At 36.7% G+C, this 21,324-nt stretch overlaps 2 protein-coding genes across 11 annotated transcripts in view; one reads left to right on the top strand and one right to left on the bottom strand.

The window, feature by feature from the left end:
• Nucleotides 1-21,324, top strand: part of LOC129792948 (CUGBP Elav-like family member 4) — a 538,090-nt gene that overhangs the window by 17,840 nt on the left and 498,926 nt on the right. The window lies entirely within an intron of this gene.
• Nucleotides 2,503-4,886, bottom strand: LOC129792909 (sodium-dependent nutrient amino acid transporter 1-like). Its single transcript, XM_055832321.1, has 2 exons — nt 2,759-4,886; nt 2,503-2,691 (listed from the first exon to the last, which is right to left on the bottom strand). Exon 1 carries the CDS (start codon nt 4,707-4,709, stop codon nt 2,781-2,783), a length of 1,929 nt encoding a protein of 642 aa, XP_055688296.1. The 5' UTR covers nt 4,710-4,886; the 3' UTR covers nt 2,503-2,691; nt 2,759-2,780.

Raw genomic sequence — 21,324 nt, 5'->3', positions numbered from 1 at the left:
ACTTTCTAGAACATCAGAAACCTCTAGAACTATTCCTTCAGGATAAAAAATGCCAAAAACTGTTTTGGTGAAACAAAAATCCGCCATTTTGTGTTCTAGTGGTGACCTTGAAATGTATCGAAACATATGTCAGATTATAGCTTATTTCAATACCTTTCCATAACTAGTCAAGAAATTTCTGTAGGCCTTATAGAACCAGAGATATAACGATTTTTTGCATAAAATTACTGAAGTTCACAAAAAAAATCACCTTTGCCTACTAATACTGCTCACAAATAGTATTACAACGCATAAACAAACTTCTATACGTTGTGGGACACCAACTCTTATAACTGGACGCGTTATGATTGACTTGTTGCCTATTTTTTGGGAAATTTTATAATAAAATTTACATCGAAAACATGTGTGGAACATTTTCATGGGTTTTCAATATTTCCTCTTTTTTATTTCACTGTACCAGACACCACCCACCCCCATCTCCCCACTCCCCCAAATCCTGTCTGGGAATTATCTATAAGAAGGAAGACAAACGGATAAAAGGGGGATGGGGGAGGCGGTGTCTTCTCAATTTCCAGGCGGAAGGCACACACAGAAAAAAAAAAGAAGTGAGAATATTAATTTGAATTCCTCAATTCGCCTCAACTTCTTATAATTCTCGCCTGGCGCTCCTTATTCATCCATCGAGAGCACGTGAATCGAATTATTCAAAGTTTATAGGAGCTACCCCCGAAGAGTATATGGAATGACTCTCAAGAAGGATTTTACATTTCAGGTGATTTTTCATCGTGCATCCTATTTCCATATATCGATTGTCTTTCTAATGGAATTTACCACTCAATGTGAAAGTGCCTTACAAGGGGTATACCGGAGGAACGGGGGGTGGGTTTCGAGAACTCTCTTGATGAGTTTTCCACCGTAGAGAGTGCTTCGCCTAATTCTTCAATTAAGCACTTTTCTGATGAATTGCAGTTTAGATTGAAAAGCTAATTTAAAGAGGGGAGCATTTATATGCAAAAAATGCATTGAATGTTTTTCTTTATGTCGTGTTATATAACGTTGTTGTATAGAAAGTAATTTATGCGAAAGAATTTAAATTTAATAAGAAAAAAATAATTGAATTTAAATACACAAAAAGCTAAATAGTGACGTCATTGTTTGCATTTTTAAGCAAATCTTCGTCTCATAGTTAATTTCAGTGGAACATCTCCTGAATGAATGATTTCTTATTCTTTTTATTATTCCCTACAAGACTACAATCTTGAGTATTTCCTCGAAAAAGCAGTTTAATTAGTAATTAAAAATAGTAAAAAATATGCATTATTTTGAATTTGGCGCGCAACCGAGGTGGGATAGGAAAGATGGTGAATTTGAGTGGTGAAAGAAAGAAATGTGGGGAAAATGAAAGATTTAGCAGCAAAAATTGTAGATTGGATCGAATAAGAAAGATAAAATGTTCGAATGCAAAGACATTTTGCCTCCGAATTAAAGTATAAAAAATACTTTAAATTTAAAAGCTTTTTGGTGAATTACTTGTTTTAATTTTTCCTTAAATTCTACATGAAAAATTTGAGTGAAAAAAACCCTCCATTCGATCATTGTCTGATTTTGGAAGTGAAAAGCTTTTACATCTTTGTTCTGTTCTGGTGTACGAGTAGAGGTGAATTGTGGAAAATTGCAGCAATTTCCCAAGTTTATAGGTGCACTTTTTCAACCAAGATTATCTCACCATTGAACACTTGATAAACTTTGTTTTCCCATTCCCTGTACATCCTTTTTTTGTGGTTCTTTCATTCACCTCCACGCTAAATCACAGTGAGTTACACCTCTGTTGTCCATGTGGCCTTATCATGTGGGTGAGCGAGGTTCTTATTTTGATTTTGACTCTTTTTTTTTCGGCAACCCCATTGCAATCTCACAGTGCTTAAAAATCCTCCACAGCTTAGGGCTATATGCGCCAGGAGGGATTCAAGAGGTGATTTTTAAGGGGGGTGGTTAGAAAAAAAAAGAATGCAATCAATTGGGTGGGAGCGAAAGAGTGTCAGGATGTAGTTTGTTATTTAGTGGTACTGTATACACTGAGAGGAATGTTACCTGATTGGGATTTTTAGATAAAGTTTTCTTTTGTTAAAGTTTGTGCAAAATAAAGTTTTCTAATTGAGCTACTTCTTAATTTGAAAAAATAAGTTTTACATTCTTGTTAGAAAGTTTTCTATTTTTTTCTTTTGGAAAGGAGCTTCATTGATTACGTGATAATTCAATTCAAGGAAGCAATCGGAATACGCATTCGGTGAAACATTCATTGATGTGTGAAACATTCACGCTAATGTTTCGTTGGTTAGATTTGACAAAAAATCTTCCATAATATTCTGCAAAAAGTTCTATTTAATATTTCATTTTCCTTTAAATGTGTGAAACATTAACGCTAATGTTTCGTTGGTTAATCAAAAATTGTTTTAATAATATATCTTGCTAAAAATCATCAACATCAGTGCAAATGTTTCATTCAATTAATAAGACAAATATTGTCTTACTGATTTGTTTTTTATTTTCTTAAATTCAATTTTTACCAAAAATTATTTTTTTTATTAGTTAAACATATTCAAATCAATTTAAAAAATAAAATAATTTATTTTTCTTCTATTTTCCTGATGTTTTTCCGAATTTCCTTTCATTTCTTCTAATTTGTTTTATCTGAAATGAAAGAGAGAAAATTGAAATTTGTTTTAAATGATTTGCTTTGATAAAAAAATCATCCTACCTCTTTCCTCCAGCCGTACATATTAGTAGGAGTAGTTACCAAAGAATTTGCGGAGAGCTTTTCTCCATTTAGGGTAGTTATTCTCAGTACTGATGCCTTCATTGCGCTCCTTTAAATCTGCTTTAAATTCCTTCCACTCGCGGTAGAATTTTGGATTCTTTGGGCCCCATTTGTGTGTGGGTCGAAAGCTTTCTTTCACATTTCGCATGCGACAACCAATGGTGTAGAAGGCCCATATTGGTATCTGCACAAGCCCTATGCAAAAGAGACACCATCCGCCTGTGAGATATTTGTCCGGGTAGTCCTTTTTACCGAATTTGAGAGGTTTCTGCGTGATCATGTAGTACACAAAGACGATTGCCATGAAAAGGGGTGTTAAGAGGCACCAGCAGTACCGCCAGTACCCACTGACGTATCTCTTGCACATGAATTGTGTGTCCATTACAATGTTTCTCGTTCCGTATACCCAGCAAATGGCTATCATCTCAAAGACGGCAAGTGCAAAAATGAGAAAAGTCCCCCCAAAGTGATCCACAAGATCCGTCATCCACTGACCCCCAGGGGTCACGTAGATTAGTCCAATGAAGAAGTAGCAAATGGAGACAATCAGTACTATCTGCCAATAACGCAGATTGGGGAATTGATCATTCACAGCAGTCACGACGGTACTCACAAGGCCCACAATGGATCCCATGCCCAATGTGAGGAGCATAAAGAAGAAGAGCACAGCAAAGAATTGAGGTACCCAGTCGAATTTTGAGATTGCATCTGGGTAGGAAATGAATGCCAATCCTGAGCCAACATTCACAACTTCTGTGATATCAACATTGAGATTGTGGGCCAAACTGCCGAGAATGGCAAATGTTGTAATGCCGCCGAGGAGGCTCGTAAATGTGTCCAATGTTGTCACGATCATTGCATCTCTGTAGATATTGTGGCGGAAATGGTTGTACGATGAGAACATTATGAGTGTACCCGTTCCGTTGGAGAGTGAGAAGAAGCACTGTGAAACAGCCTCTTTCCACACCTTTGGCTTAATTAATTCGGAGAATTGTGGGCGAATGAAGAAGATAATTCCATCTCGGGCACCCTCAAGTGTCGCAGCTCTGATGAGTAGGGTAATGATCACGATGTAGGGAAAAATAGCGAGAAAATAGGAAACTTTCCCAGAACTTTGAACGCCTTTCGAAATTATTACAACAATTAAAATCCACGTCAAAAGAAGCCAAAGGCTTAGTTCTAAATTAGGCGCTCCAATTCCATCACTTATATCATCCTTAATATTCAGGACTTCTTTCTTGAAGTAATATTCCGAGCTACTCACCCCGTCTGTGATGTTGCTTTGAGCGGAATTAGGTTTAGAATCTACACAATTATTTCCCCATTCTTTGCGACAATGTGACCAAGGAAGTTCCGCTTGGAAGGATGAGATGAGATAGTGGAGTACCAGTCCGATCATTGAGCAGTAGTATGTGATGACACAGCTCAAACCAATCAATTGTCCAATGCCAATTCCTTTGAAAAATGGCGACAAGCACCACACTTTGAGGGAGCTTTTGCTGCTAAATTGTCCCAAAATCATCTCCAGAAAGTACATGGGTTTCCCAACGATAATTAGGACAATGATGTATGGGATAATGAAAGCTCCACCACCATTTTGATAAGCTATATAAGGGAATCTCCAGATATTTCCCAATCCAACGGACATTGCTATGCAGGACATGAGAAATTCCGTACTATTGCTCCATTGGGCTCTCTCTTCCACCTCCTCTCCCGATTCTTCAGTCTCTTTTGGTTTTTCTGATCCTCCTGGCCCTTCTGATCCTCTTGATTCTTCTAATTCATTCAATGCACCTGGATGTTCCTTGTTATTGACATCTTTTCCTTCATTTTGCTTCTCTTCCTCACGTGAGGTCACAACCAGAGATATTCCGTAAAATTTTTTTGGCATTTTTTTCCGGGACGTTGTTAATCCTTGCGAAAAGCTCCTGATTGCAGTGAATATCACAAATTTAAATATATTAAGATTCCCAAAAATTCAGAGATTTTGAAGAGAGTTTAATTTGCAGCGAATAAAATTCTTTTCATACAATTAAAAAAAAAACATTTTTTTCTTAAAATTGTTACTTGGATTTTTGAATGATTTTTTTTCGATTTTTAATGCTTTAGAAATTCTTTATTCGTAAAAGCTTTCTAGTCTGGAGTGAGATTTCAATGCTCTGCGTAACGTGTTTTTCAATATTCATTTTGAACCAATTTTGAAATTTTCACGTAATTGTGAGAAAACGGGGAACTTAATTAAACTGATTGTTTGGTTGGTTAATAGCCCTTCTATTAAATCAAAAATCTGTATTCGGGGTCTCGACAAACCCTTAAAATAAATAAATAAATTCTTTACTTAACTTTTAAATGCAAATTTTATGGACAAAATTAAGTAAAATACACTGAAAAAAAAAATAAAAGAAATTATCTAAATGTTAGTCTGAATTTTCTTTATATAATTCATCGTTCTAAGGATTTATTAGTTTACCTGAATTTAGCTTCAAACTTTAATTTATTTTTATAAAAATATCAATACTTTTCTTGATTAACTTGTGCGAAAAATCCTAATAAAATAATACAACAAGATATGAGAATTTTTAATAGAAATTCTTGAAATTGTATGCAAGATGTTCTTGAAAGAATCTGATTTTGAAAGGAGTTTATGCAGTTTTATATCTGAAAATCCCTTATTTGAGAAATTAATAAAAAGTAATTAAGAAATGACCAAAGATATTACCTCGTTTTTTTTTTCAACTACGAGAACTGCTGGAAAACTAAGCGAATTATTAACGAAAAAATGCAATGAATGACGTCATCATTGTGTTTTTTGTCTTTTTTGGTGAGTTATTTATTTTTGAACTGATATTTCGTCAGTTATTTTTGTAGAAATTATGTAGTTAATCTTGATTTGTGTTCTTACAAATTCTATGTAAATTAATTAAGAAAAATCAAAATATTATACTCCAATCACTCAAATATAATATTCAGAAATTTTCTTATTTAAATTAGAATTTAAAGATTAGATAAATCCATAAAGAACTTTAGAAGTTTTCATCTGTAAATCCTACAAGATCATTAAACTAACTTGAAGCTTTATATAAATTTTCTTTTCTTTTAAGTTTTCTTCTCAGTGCTTTGCTCTAAATGAGCAACCAACATACAATTTGGTAGGTGTGCGTCTTTTTTGTAGTATCCCCACAATGTGGGGTACTTTCGCCGGTACTGGAGGGTTTACCATCGCTCCTCCAGTTCCATTTAAGTCAAGATTAAAACTCTGTCAGGTTTTTGTTGTCTCTCTGGTGCCTCTTTTTCCTTCCCCCAAATGCCCTCTTGAGGCCATCCCATCTGACCTCAATGTACATAGGTATAGTGCATCAGCGAAGAGATAAAGCTACGAAGAGGGGGGATTTTCGTTTGATAAATTCAGCACCCACTTTTTGGCGTCGATATTACCGTATAGCGTGGTGAACCCATCGAATGGCACGAGGAAAAATCGGCGGGGCTCATTGGGAATGGCAAAACTGTTGGAGACTGTGAGATAAAACAAACTCCAATTATATTGTGGGCGAATATTTATGAGGCATGTTTGTTCTGTGTGTTTCGTGGTTAAACGTTAACTGATAACGTGGCCAGATACGGGGCAGGGTGGCCCCAGCTAGAGCGTGGGTGGCCAGAAAGTGTCTCCCAATGCGGCCATGGTGCCCCATTCTGCTCAAAAATGTCATTTCAGTGAGTAAATTGCAATATTTACGTATATCAACCGCAAAACCACGTGATACAGCGTGTGGTTCTATTTGAGGTTTAAATCAATCCTGAGTGGACTCTTTGGAAATACTATTGCTGTGGCATACCCCCATTCATACGCGGGGGAGCGTGGAACTTTTTGTCCCCCTGAAAAAGGCTCCCACCCCACCAAAACCAATTTGGCAAAAGAGTTTTCAAATGCAAATTCTGGCAGATCATCCAAACCAATGTCACCAACATTTATGGCAAATACACACACTATACCTACCTGCTGTATAGTATTTCCGCATGATCATCGCGCGCGGGGAAATTACGTGAAACTAATATTTGGCAAACGGAAAACCTCAATACAAATACGAAAATTCAACCACTTTCCACTGTCATTTTCACATGAGAGCTCTTTTGGCATTTTGCTCCAATTACGCACCACTAAGCGCAATGCAAATTTAGAATGAAATTTAATCGGTACAAGAGGAATGAATACATATTAAGGTAAATTTCGTTATGTAGTGAGACATTGGAGTGTGCTATATATAAATGACTTAGACGTTATCACAATTTGAATTTTCACGAAAATTCACAAACAGATATGTATGAAGTGTATGTATGTATGTATATAAAGTTTATTTAACAAGTTTATTGGTTTAATTAAAATTCACATCCCTTTGATTACTTAATCTTATCACTACTGTTACACTTAACCGTTTAAGGGAGTTCACCCGATTTTGAATAGAAAAATCATGCATTGGTGGAAGCAATCAGGATACAATTAATCTTGTAGATTAAGTAATCAGTAAAGAAAATTTTTCATTTTCCGCTGGGAAATATAGGGGGAAAACTGATAAAGATTTGCAGAAAATGACGTCATTAATGTACTTTTCGTCTTTTTTAATGAATGAAACATTTGTACTAATGTTTCGTCGATGATTGGAAAGCGTTTTTATGCTTTATGACGTCACTTTTAACATTTTCAAACTTTGCCGATTTTATTTCTTATCAGAAGTAGAGAATTCGAAGTTTTTTTTTGGCTAATTTGTGCTAATGCTTTGTCGACAATTTTCTATAAAAAATCTAATAATAAATAATAATAATAATAATAATTTTATTTCATTTTTTTCTTTAACTTTATGCAGTAAAAGAGACAAAAAACGTAATAAAGACGTCATTGTATGGATTTTTAGGTAAATATTTGAAACATCTAACACTCTCAGATCGGGCTAAAACTTTGCTTTATATAGCATGAAAATGGCAAGAAATAGAGACTTTCAATTAAAAATTCTCTATAGAAAACTTTGTGAAACATAATATTGATATATACAAAATTCAAAATGTCTGCAATCCGCCATTTTAAATTAACGTCCATTTTTCCGGGTAGATAGATGTTTGAGATTGTAAATTCTAGAGCTCCACGAAATCTTTTCATAAATAGCTCGAAACAACCAAACCGATTTTAAGGATTTTAATCCTTTTGAATCCGTATGAAACATAAAAACATTGAAACATGCGTTCTTTCTATCATGATATAAATTCGTTACATGTTCTTAGAAGATATTTCTGAAGTAAAACGTTTTTTTTAGCCACTTTCTTTGTAAATAAAATGCATTTTAACGTGGAATCTTACGTAGAAATAAACTTCAATTTGAGAAAATTAAAAGTTTCGCATTTGGGTCAACGTGTGTCCTAACAGTCGCTATTATATCCTTTTATCCTTTTATTAAAAGGATTAAAAGGGTATCAATTATTCGTGGAATTAGAGATTTTTGCATATGTCAGTGAATAAACTCCTTTCGTTGTAGACTTTCATGGGAAATGCTAATTAAAATCCCATCCATTGCATAACAATTCATACATCTTATTAACCTATATGTCATGAACTTCTAAGTGCACTCTGCTATATTGTGTCACTCAACCATTCATTTATGGAGTCTTTTAGTGTATCCACCACTCTGATTAGCTTTCAAAAATGAAGAGAATTACCCGAGAAAATGCCCCAAGTCAGAGTGAATGGCATATCAAATTAAATCCTTCCACGGTAATTAACATCGGTGGCTGGTATCGAAGATCCAAAGGGTCGTTGGTGCGTTTATCTCCGTCACTCAGGCCTCACCAGAGTGATATGTGTGGTGTGGGCAGGAAGTGGATGATTGATGGTGTAGAGAAGGTGGGTTTGCGTGCTCGTGCAGTGCGTGTAGCATATATAAAGGAATCTCTACTGTGAAAAAGCTTTTCAGACAAGAATTCTGAGCTTTTTCTCTTTTTTTTCCCCCTGACCCTATATTAAGCCTATGCGGTTTTAATGTTTTTTCTCTCTGTGATATCAGATTTATTTTAAACGAAAGCATTTGAGAGTATTTAGGGGAAATTGTGGTTCAAGAAATTCTTTTCTTTTGAGAAAATTCTCTAGGAAAAGATCGTTTATTTAGAAGAGAAGTTAGGTATTGTTTTTCCTTCTCGGCAATTGAGAACATATAATATTCCTATTATAATACTCCCTTGACATGCACTACAGAGATGAATTAGTAAAATTCCCTTGGATTATTTTACCGTACAGTATGGGCCAATAACTATCTATAGTAGGTAGCTACATGTGCAACGTGACGATGTGTGGGATCGATATGAGCTTTTACATGACTCCTTGCGGGAAGCCCTACAAAGGGCAAGGGGCAGTGGTCTCCGGCTGTCGCAAAGATGAGGGTGGTTTTTGTTTGGTATTCAGGGCGAAAATGTGTGATACATTTTCTCATCATCAGGAGGGACATTGTACCCCAAAGGACAATGGCGTATGTGCTGTGAAATGTATACGGTGGCGAATGGTGGCACTTTGTCCCAGTGAGTCGAATCTCATCCTCGGGAAAATGCAAGAGTGGAAACTAGATCTCTCAAGTGCACAAAAGGATCCCACACTGCGCCCCTCGCGTGCTTCATCAAAATAGACAGTACCATGGGGATGCGCACCAACCAAAGCGCGACACATCGTCATCTAAACTGTGGCGTTGGGTCTCATGAATTCTGAAGCCACTCATTGTGATTTTCCTCTTTCTCCACCCCATCTATCCCTTTGGTGGTGCATACAAAGAAATCATAGCAGGATGCGGGGGTGGCGGCGGGGTGGTTTACACTTCTCTCCGCGAGAGGTGGAATTAATCAATACACCACACTTATGTATAGCATAGTCTCGATTGCTTGCCCGAGGAGTGGAGCACACCGAATATTATGTTCTCTCGAACTTTCCTCACATCCCCCCACGTTCGGAGAAATCAATGGACAAACAGTAGGAGTAAACAATGGTGTCCGCGGATGGGAATTTTTATGCAACTGCAACCGAGCCCCCCTGATGGATTCTATTTTCTGGCATTTCACTCCAATTCATCCCTTTTGTCAAATTTATGGATTTATACTGTGCGGGGAACACAATGGTCCACTATGGGGTGCTATACAGGGGTGTCTACCCTCTATGTCTTTTATGCATACAATGCACTATACTATCTACCCCTGTCCTTTCTCTTTAAATCTGTTTCAGTAGGTTTATTGCATAAAGGGAAACATGCTGAAGATTGTTTTAAATTAACGTAAAGATTTGAGCTTTTGAGCACAAAAGATCTTTAAAAAATTCTTCAAAAATTGACCTAAAAAGCCTCTTCATCTCGCGTCATCTTTACCCCCTTTTTGAGCCAGAAAAAAAAAGAATAAAAAGGACGTTCACATAAATTAATTAATAGCCTGACATTGCCTTTTGATTGAATCTTGGGTAGCCCATCGCGGTCATACTGCTGCACAGCCCAATTCAATTTGTCACATTGCTGGATCTTTTTTCCCCGTGCGCTTGTTCACTTCCGTTCCGCCGGGTGCCCTAAATCGTCGTTCACTATGCTATATAGAAAAAAAAATTGAGGGTGCAAGCATGGAAAAAGGCGCACTATCAACTGCGTATTGAATGCTTTTGGCAATGAGATCCAATTTGCCAGCGACGGCAGAAAATTCACCGCCCGATGGAAATGCACGAAGGGTGGTGGTGGTGGGTTTGTGCCACACAGAGTGGTTTTGGAACTTAAAAGCTCCCATACTCCTCACGGGGAAAGCTCCTGCCGTGTGCCCTCGAGAATGTGTGTGTGTTAGGGTTCGAAATTGGTTTATATGGAAATGTGATGTGGCGGTGATTGAAAATTTTTGACGCTCACCCAAGGGGGGTCACGACGGAGAAGGATGAGGTTGTAGCCCGAGAAAAACCGGATACACGATTGAAAATTGCATTCTAGACATCTCACTCCTCATACTTTCTCCATCATATACCTTTGGGCGCGTGGGGGCACCACCCCCCGTAACGAAATAGCTGGGAAAAGCCTCCCGAAAAGCTCTTATCGACAGACATGGAGTGAATTTGGTGTGCTGAATATGTGTTTAATTAAAAAATAACTCAATTCCCTTCAACGGATTTCTGCTGAGTGGCATTACACGGACGTGCGAGGGTGGAAAAATCAGGAAATTGTTGTGCAATTTAATTGATAGCATAGTCCAGGGAATGGCACACTTTTGCACTACACTGACTATGAGAACAAGTTGATGAATTTGCTCTATTTTCACTGTTTAGTACATTAAAGTCATTCAAGGTATCCTAGCTCAACTAAAAGAGTCTGAAAGCTTCAAAGAAAGTAAGCAAAATTAAGCATGAAAAATATTTTCCTTCGTAAATTATATAAAAAATATGAGAAAAAAATATTTTAATTGAATTTATTTTTAATTCTTTCGAAAATCGCTTTAAAAAGTCCCTAAAATTCACTACGGACAATTTTTCTGTGAGCTAGAGAGGATTTATTTTATAGATCAAAATAAATTAAGTATTTCCGAGCTAAATAGTAAACTAAAAATAAAATGTACTGGTAAGCTGACCAAGCTTACGAGAGCTGTGTTTCTTTCAGTGTACCAATTTTGTGAGAGCAAACTAGAACGCAAATTAGTTTAAATACGCACAAAGACGGGAAAAGTTGAAAAGTCATACCCTAAGAAATGTTTGGAAGGCCATATCTCAAGAACGGATCCATAGATTTTCATAATTTTTTTTGTTTGAAAGGTCTTGAAGTCAGCTATAACATATCGAAATGTACTGGTAAGCTGACCAAGCTTACGAGAGCTGTGTTTCTTTCAGTGTACCTACCAATTTTGTGAGAGCAAACTATAACGCAAATTCATTTAAATACGCGAAAGTCCGAAAAAGTTGAAAAGTCATCCCCCAAGAAATCTTTAAAACGCCATATCTCGGGAACGGCTCTATAGATTTTCGAGTTTGAGCTATCGTTGGAAAGGTCTTAACCTCAACTATAATATATTAAAATATGAAGTAAATCGATAATGGCATTTTCGAAATATTCGAGTTCGAAATTTTCGAAAATTTTGATTTTGACTTTAGCGCCTCTCGCGGTCATTTTTCGAAGTTGCAATGTTCTAGACATTTGTAGGGCTTCACGAAACCTTTCATTTGCACTTGAGTTGATCAAAATCGGACTTGTAGAACCCGAGATATGACATGCCAACTTTGGAAGGCTATATCTCGAGAACAGAGACATAGATTTTCTTCATTTTTGGCATGGAGCTAGATAATATGGTCAGCTATAACATATCAAAAAATGAAGCAAATCGATAATGGCGTTTTCGAGATATTAATCGAAAACTCATCGAAAATTTTGTTTTTGATTTTTGGCCCCCTAGCGGTCACTTTTGAAACTTCGTATGTTTTAGAGAGTTGTAGGGTTTGTTGAGATCTTTCATTTGACCCCGGGTTGATCAAAATCGGTCAAGTCGTTTTCGAGTTATGGTCGATTTTCGATGAAAAATTGTGGCAGCCATATTGGCTAAACGGCTTGACCGATTTTCGAAAATGAGACATCGTTGGAAAGCTCTTGATGGCCCCTACAACATATAAAAATTTCAGATTTTTAGCTATTACAGGGGCTGAGATATAGCGAAAACAAAATTTTGAGGTTATTCAAAATGGCGGACGGAGGGGTGGGGGGGTGGATTTGACCTCATAATCGGATGTCTTCCGGTCGATATTTAAACTTTGCCATTGACCGCAAGTCTCTATCTATTACCGTTCTCTTGCAATTTAAGTTTATAATCCGGACGGCCGGACGGACGGACGGCCGGCCGGACAAAAAATTTTTTGGCGCATACGTTTTTTGGAATGTGGGGACCCTAATTCGTGCTCATCCCAAGTTTGAGCCCGATCTGACGACTTTCGATTTTGCTCGGTACACAAAAGCTGTGTCTGAAAGAAACACAGCTAAAATGAAAAAATTATGTCGCCATTTTCGAAAAATTCGAGTTCGAAATTTTCGAAAACTTTGTTTTTGACTTTAGCGCCTCTTACGGTCATTTCTCGAAGTTGCAATGTTCTAGACATTTGTAGGGTTTCTCGAAACCTTTCATTTGCGCTTGAGTTGATCAAGATCGGACCTGTAGAACCCGAGATATGACATGCCAACTTTGGAAGGCTATATCTCGAGAACGGCGACATAGATTTTCTTCATTTTTGGCATGGAGATAGATAATATAGTCAGCTATAACATATCAAAAAATGAAGCAAATCGATAATGGCGTTTTCGAGATATTCATCGAAAACTCATCAAAAATTTTGTTTTTGATTTTTGGCCCCCTAGCGGTCACTTTTGAAACTTCGGATGTTCTAGAGAGTTATAGAGTTTATTGAGATCTTTCATTTGACCCCGGGTTGATCAAAATCGGTCAAGCCGTTTTCGAGTTATGGTCGATTTTTGATGAAAAATTGTGGCGGCCATATTGACTAAACGGCTTGACCGATTTTCGAAAATGAGACATCGTTGGAAAGCTCTTGATGGCCCCTACAACATATAAAAATTTCAGATTTTTAGCTATTACAGGGGCTGAGATATAGCGAAAACAAAATTTTGAGGTTATCCAAAATGGCGGACGCGGGGGTGGGGGGTAAAATTTGACATCATAATCGGACGTCTTCCAGTCGACTTTTAAACTTTGCCGTTTACCGCAAGTCTCTATCTATTACCGTTCTCTTGCAATTTAGGGTTGAACCACGGCGGACGGACGGCCGGACGGCCGGAAAAAAATTTTTTTGGCGCATACGTTTTTTGGAATGTGGGGACCCTAATTCGTGCTCATCCCAAGTTTGAGCCCGATCTGACGACTTTCGATTTTGCTCGGTACACAAAAGCTGTGTCTGAAAGAAACACAGCTAAAAATGAGCTTTAACGGATAGAAAGAACGTTAAACTTTAGAAATTAAACGTCAAACGTTAGAGTAAAATTGTCAAAAGCTGATAATTTAAATATCGGAGCCGTTAAAATGTTTACGTAATTTCAGGAAATTAGCAAACATTTATTGAAAAATTTAATTTTTACGTCAAAATTGATAACCTATCATTTAAAATGAATTACTTAGGTAAATAAATGAATATTAAATTAATAAAACTAAAATTAGAAAATTAAATTAGCGCAATTTACAATGATTAATAGATTTTTGAACGGCTCGTAAGTATTTAATTCTAGGTTGTTGGAGGGTTAAATAATTTAAATAGGTGGGTGTGAGGGAAATGCATGAATTTAAATTGAATTAGGTAGCAGAAAAATAACTAATTTTGTAGGCTTGAATATGTTATTAAATGCCCCATTGGGTATCATTGGGGCACCCCTCGAGGCTGAAGACGTGCCTGAGAAAGCTCTACTATACATAGCATCCGGGGTGAGTCAATATAAATGCTTGAAATATGTATGTGTGAGTGTAATGTATTCAGATGGATTGTTGGGTCTTGCTGGGTGCAGAGTGAGTGGCATGATAGATTTATGTAGTTCCTCGGACAAAAGAAGATAGATGCAGTCAGTCAGTGCTTGGCGTGCCGGACGAACGGCTCTCTCCACGTGGGAGCAGTCATCATGGAGATTGTGCTATATGGAGTCCACCCCCCGCCCCCCAGTGCCTTCCGGACGCTTGGAATGGGGGGTGGCTCAATGATGACTAACGAACTTATTTTGCAGTAAGTCTATTTGTTCGCTCTCTTTCCTTCACATTGCCCCCGCAAAGAGCTGCACTATTTGCTTCAATGATTAAATGGGAATCAAATATACTGGTGAAGAGTTTGCTGCTTTTTTTTTATCATTCTCCGCACCCAGGCACTGCGTCGATAGAAAATCAATATTGGGTCGGAATTATCTCTCTGTGGCAAATATGAGTTTGAGCTCCACCCCCGCGCGCGCCCCATTTTTCCATCATTTCCCCGCTCTCAGATCACATATATAATTTACTTGTTTACTGCAAAACTCCACTGGTGATTATGTAATTTTCTTATCTCTAATACACACATTACAATTTTCCATGTACCGTGGAATTGGGTGCGCGAGTCGAGGAGAAAATTAAATGGTATTAGGGTGCTTTTTTTACTTCGTTTTTTTTTTCTTTTCCATATGCAATTCCCTTTGCCGAGAAAGATGCGGGGAGGGAGCTGCCTGTCTGATGTAATTTATCGGAATTGAAGTGATTCTCCATTGGATGTGAAATTTTATTTAAATTCAATTGCTCCGAAAGGGACACACCCCAAAATGAGTGGAGAAAGCATTAAATTATTTCAGACACGCAAACACCTTTTTTTTACCTCAACCATAGCCCACCGGAAGCACACATGAGCCTCCCGATAAATAGAGAAAGAAAACCAAAATGGAGAAACTAACCTTACCGGGGCGAGGGAGAAAAAGCCACAGAAGAGAGGCAGTAAAAAAAACTTTAGAGGTGAATGAGTGATGAGGTACATTCATCAAATTGGATTGAATAACCCTTAGAAGATTCACCCCCGCATTGCTCTGCCACACAGGGGCATGCTGGGCCAGAGAAGGTACATACAAAGAAATTCAGGCTCATGGTGAATTTTCTCGATGAAGTTGAATGAGGGAATTTTGTGGGGATTTTTTTTATTTCTTCGAGAGCTTTTGGTTAAGATTTTTCTATGTACATAATGTATTATAGGTTCTTTAAAATGTTGTTCTAATGATAAATATAATTTGTAGACTAGTTTAAAGACGTTAAAATCTCTTAAATAATGTTGCTGAATAATTTCCCTCGTGTGTTTAAAACTATGAAACATTTACGCTAATGTTTCGTTTATAATGTTTCAGACCTTTGACAAATAAATTTATAAAACGTCATCGATACAGGAACATTATTTCTTAAAGAAGATACCTGAACTGTGAAACTTGCGCGCTGATGTTTCGTCAATCAAGTTTCACATTTTTGACAATTTGTTTGGAAATGTAATCAAATCAGGAGGTTTACTTCTAAAAGAAAATCTTTGAGTGTGTTTTAGTTAGCTATATTATCAATATATTTATACCGCCAATAGTTTAAATATTATTTCGTGAAATATTATTTAAATGTTTCATGTGACACATGACCAGAAAAGTTCATTATTTAGTTATTTAAATTTATGCTATTATTATCCTATAATATTGGAATATTTTAGCGAATATTATTCATTGAGCTTATAATGAAGCAATTTCAATGTAAATGCTTTTAATTGATCATCAGGTTCACAAATAGTTTATATTTACTGCAAATTTATCGCAAAAATTGAGAACTTTTTTTATAGTTTATAGAAAATTAACATGAAAAACGTTATTTTTAATGCAAAGCACGAACGAAAAAAAAACGTATTTTCCCTCCTTAAGCTAAGGCAATTTTGTTTATTGCTATATCAGTATAATAATTATATCAAATACACAAAGATACGCAGATGCTCCTAAAAACTCCTTAATGGGCTACTCTGGGGCACAGCAGTGGAGTGTCTCATAGAAAAGCACAACTCGAAGGAAGTTAAGCAGTGAAATAAAAGAAAATCACCCGCGATAAGAGACTTGTAATCAGTGCACGTATAATTAGAAGCATAAATAAAATCAGAAGCACATTGAATTGCCACAGTCTCGCGTTTTTATGGTGCGCCCTCTCGTCCCACACATTTATGCTCCCCTAAAGCAGCTGTTGGCGAAAAAAAATGCGCTACTGAGGCGAGAAAAAAGGCATAAAAGACGGAGACTTCGTCTCGCAAAGGGAGGTTTGAGCTTTTCTCAGAGCTCAAACCACCCCTCCCACACACCGAGGCTCTTGGGGGGTAACAATAACGCGGGTGGGAAATTGTGATGGAGGCGCCGGAAAAATGTGCGAGTGTGAAAGCAGACAGGGAAGCTTTTCGCTGGTGGTTTTCCACCCCCATTATTATTTCATGTTCGACGGAATACACATACAATAACAATTAATTAATTTTATGCTACAGCCCTCGTACCACCAGTGACTCACAGCTTTTTTTTGCGCCCACAGCAGCTTCTGATTTTTACCAAGCAGGGGGTCAAAGCGTGAAATTTGTGTGGTTGAGCAATTCTTTGGGTAAATAATCGAGCTCCTTGGGAGCTTTTTGCAATGTCACGGTGAACCCGGGAAAAAAATAAATAGAGGGCACTCACGATGGAAAATTGCTGCCAGAGAGTGAAGAAATGGTTTGATGAGGTGAGAGGAAAAATGGGAAATTTTTTTCTGTTGTTGGCAAAATAGGGTTGAAGCAAAGAAAGAAACATTTGTGGGTGTATTAGCAATTACCGAAAAAAATTCTCTTAAGAATGATTAAGGAAATCTGATTTGTTTCTCTTTATTTCACTAATGCTGTAAAATGGGAGATATTGTAAGAAAGATTTTGAAAATTTGCCTCAAAATTGATTCGAAAACCATTCAAAAACTCCTCGAATTCCCATAACTATCTGATCATTTCTTAATTAATTTTTTTAATGAACTTTTCATCAGTAAAAATTTTATTCCACGAATTTAAGCTCGTTCTGCAAAAATGAAGCTTTTAAGCTTTTAACAATATTTGAGAAAAATTCTCTGAATCAATGAAATTTATTTTTCGCAAATAGTTTGATCCTTCTAATCGTAGAATTTTCCTTATCACAGTGTTGGCACTAAATGTACCTTAATTTCATACACTTAATTGTAATTGTGTGAACGTGGAGTAGTGGTTGAAGTTGCGGGTGGAGGAGATCAAGGAGGGGGGAGCTAGGGAAATTCACCCAGATGATAAGGAGAAAAATAAGAAAACGTGTCACGCAACCATCTCTCCTAAATTCTACATGCCCCGTGCCTTTTTTCTATTATGTCTCCGTGTTACAATTATATAACATAAGTGGTGGAGGAGGGGGATCTAAAAATCTAATCATTTCCTCAACACATGGAAATTACGTGTTTTCCGCCTTTTTCTCGCTTCACTTGACACCAAAACAGCCCTTTGGACCGTTTTCCGCGAAATTTTCACTGAGAATTCACTAAATTCTTGAAGCGAATGTGTTATGCATGTGCTTATGTATAGTATATATGGGTACACAAAGTGAAAATACCAACATAGTGCTTTTCCCATCTGACAAATACTCGCCCTTATGCCTGGACCGGATCCATAGAACAGTGCAACACCATGAAGTTAATGAAAATTTCAATATTTTATTGATTACTTACTGGGCTGGTGCTTTTGCCTGGTGCATCGAGCCTAAAATTCCCCCCCCCCCCCTCTTTCGCTCTATTTTCAACGAAGGGATTATTCACAGGAAGAGTCGAAAGATTTATACCACGTTTTGGGAGGAATTCTGGGAAAATCTCTGCGGCCCGGGAAATCTCTCGGGGGAAAAAATTCAATTTTTGAGCTTTATACGCTAAAGTTTATTTACCTCGTTTCCTTCTGCCACGTCAGAAGCTTTTTTTCCAGGGAAGTTGTGATATTTTTTTTTTATTCAAGACTCTACATAATTTACAGTTGGGAAAAGGCTGAGTTAGGCTTTCAACGAACTCGACGATTTGGGTGGCTTTCTGGGACTTTAGCCAAAATTCAAATGAAGATTGAGAATTTATTAAAAGCTTCGCTTGATATTTCTTTCTTTAAGTTTGACGTTAATTTGAATATTTGATTTTTCTATTTTACGTTTATTTTCTAAAACGGTTGATATGTATATCTTTTCCATCATCGAAAATCTTTTCCTTCCTCCCCTCACCCTGTGCCACATAATTTTAATGTTTTTAGCAAAAGAAAATTTCTTTCCTAAAAAAAAAGACCTATTTAAACTAAACCAAAACAAATCATGGAATACGGATTTACGAATAAATATAAAGCCTAAATGAGTAATTCACTTAAACTCTTTCATCTCAAATGGCTCCTCCTCGTTTTCCTCTTCAATTTTGCAAACCTTTATCAAGTGATAATGCAATCGATTTATTCAGAAAAGGAATGAAAGCCCTTGTGCAAATTCATTGAATCAATTGAGAGTGCTGTCTCAATGGCTTTATAGCCCGCAAAAGGAGAGGAAACATTGTGGAAATTGCTGAATTATTCCTCACTTAACAATCCTCCTGGCCATCTCTTGTAGTGTTCTTTCAATTTGCGCTTCCACAGAGAGGAGCTTTTTATTCTCATGGTGCTCCTCTGTACACCACACCGCTCCTCGTAGTCAGGATGTCGATTTGAGTGAAACAATTTACACTCAATGTGGACATTTAAATGAAATTCCCAGTGGATGGTGGCATTTTTTATTCAAAAGGAATCATCATGCGGAATTTTTGTGAATCAAATCCACTTCCTCTGTGGCTGCAAGCATTTCCCACGTTCAGAATCATTTTATTGAGTTCAAACCACCCCCACTATCTACATACATCCCCACACTGTGCTTGGTACGATGGATTTAACACAAATAATAATAATGGGGATAATGATGATGAGATGGGAATATTATACTTTTCGACGAAACTGAGCATCGCAGAGAGAGCTTTTTCTCTTCACCCCCGAAAAATTCCCCATAGCACTATGTGTGGAAAACGGAAATTCGTTAATTAGCTACCCCAATTGTTTATCTACATACATACCTACGCCAAACATGCCGCATTGTGTTAATTTAGAGATGAACATTTTCTGACCATTTGGTCAGACATTTAGTCTTATGGAAAATTTTCATGTACAATTTATAATATATTTTATTATGCCTATATAATATGTTAAATGTGGAAATTATGAAAATTTATAGTTTATGTTTTATAATGTTCTCCTGTATAGAAATTATATTGAAACTTATGTATTTATGACTAATAGCCAATTAATAACGATTTATAATATTTGGTGTGGTTATCTACAATACATAACGTTTCATCTCTAGATCATTGAACTATTAGTGGGTTAAAGTTATGGGAATACATACATTTAATGCTTTTGAAGTCCGAGGAAAATTGAAATATAACGGAGAAGATACAGAGAATAACTAATTAAAAAAAAAGCTTATTCTTAAGGACATTGCAGACAGGGAATGCAGTGTATGTAAATACTCCCTAAAAATTCAGGAAGTTCAGGCTTTTCAGTAAAGATCAAAACAATTTTTTATGCTAATTTATGCTAAAAATTACATTAAAAAAATTTATTAAACGTTATAAAAAGAACCACAAACACTTAAAAGAAATATCAAACTAAAGAAAAACTTCAAACGTCAGAAAATAAATTTAAAAATCTTTGAAATGTCAAACATTAAAAAAGATTTGTCAAATGCTAGAAACGTAGCGCCAGGCATCAAAACGAACGTCTAATGTTAATTAAAAAAATCAAATAAATAAACGTCAAATGATAGAAGAAACATCAGACGTTGAAATTGAATCGAGAAACGTTAAAAATTACCATCAAACGTTTGGAGAAAAACGTCAAATCTTTGTAAAGAAATGTCAAGTCGTTTTTCAATTTATTTTTAACATTTCGATTTACATTAAAGAAATCTAAAAATACCTTCTTGAATAGATTTTTGCTTCTGCCATTCTATAAGCTATTCAAATCAACATTGCACTTAAGCTCCACCTTTGAACTGTACGTCTGCAATTCAAATCAATTTTTTTTAAATGAAATTTAAATGAATAATAAGAAGAATTCGTATGCCTAAGAGCTTTGATTGTCTGACGAATTTTGGCAAAGCGTTTTTATTGGTTCAACCAATATGGGGTGGAGTCTCTGTGCAAATTTAATTTAAACAAAATATTTTCAAAAGGGTTTTCGAATATTTTCTGTTATCTTTTAGTTAAGGACCACATGATGGTATATTCAAATTTTCTGAAACATTTGTGAACAAAATGTTTGCTTGCTCATAAATCAGAGACGCGCAACGACGGTTTAGACAGAAAAAAGTCAATGGGGATATCTCCTATATAGTTCGAGGCCTCCAAGGGTTTCGGATTGTGTGTGTGATGGGGAAAGGGAGTAGAATGAGGTTCATAAATTGAGACGGAGGCTGCCGGAGTGAGAGAATGGATTCAATATCCGTGCAATCGAGGCCAATAATAATCGAAAAAGTCGATTAAATACTAATTCATTTTGCAACCCCCTCCGAAGCCTACGCCCATACTACCCCTCGGGGATCCGTTTTCGTGGGACGACAACAAGGGGGTGTATAAGCGAGTGGCATGACAAAGTTAGTGAATAAACGAGTTTCCACTCACTATAGCTGAGTTTCCTCAATTTTTCTCGTTCACTCATCCCCCTCAGAACGGTGTTCCATACCGCCCAGCTACGGAGGCGTTTTTATCACAACCCCCTCTCAATGGATAGTTTTTTTTCGCCTCTCCCTCTCTCTCGTCCTCCCTTATCTCTCAAACCCCTGCTGATGGAGCCAGAACCATCATCATTTCAATTGTGATCAGGCAGTGAGAAAAATTTCCTTGGCAAAAGCAAAAGCCTGTAAGACCTATAG

This window comes from Lutzomyia longipalpis, chromosome 3, assembly GCF_024334085.1.
Source record: "Lutzomyia longipalpis isolate SR_M1_2022 chromosome 3, ASM2433408v1".
In the NCBI taxonomy this organism is placed as follows: Eukaryota; Metazoa; Arthropoda; class Insecta; order Diptera; family Psychodidae; genus Lutzomyia; species Lutzomyia longipalpis.
The sequence above is the reverse complement of the archived record's forward strand: the minus strand, read 5'-3'. Positions and strand labels throughout refer to the sequence as shown.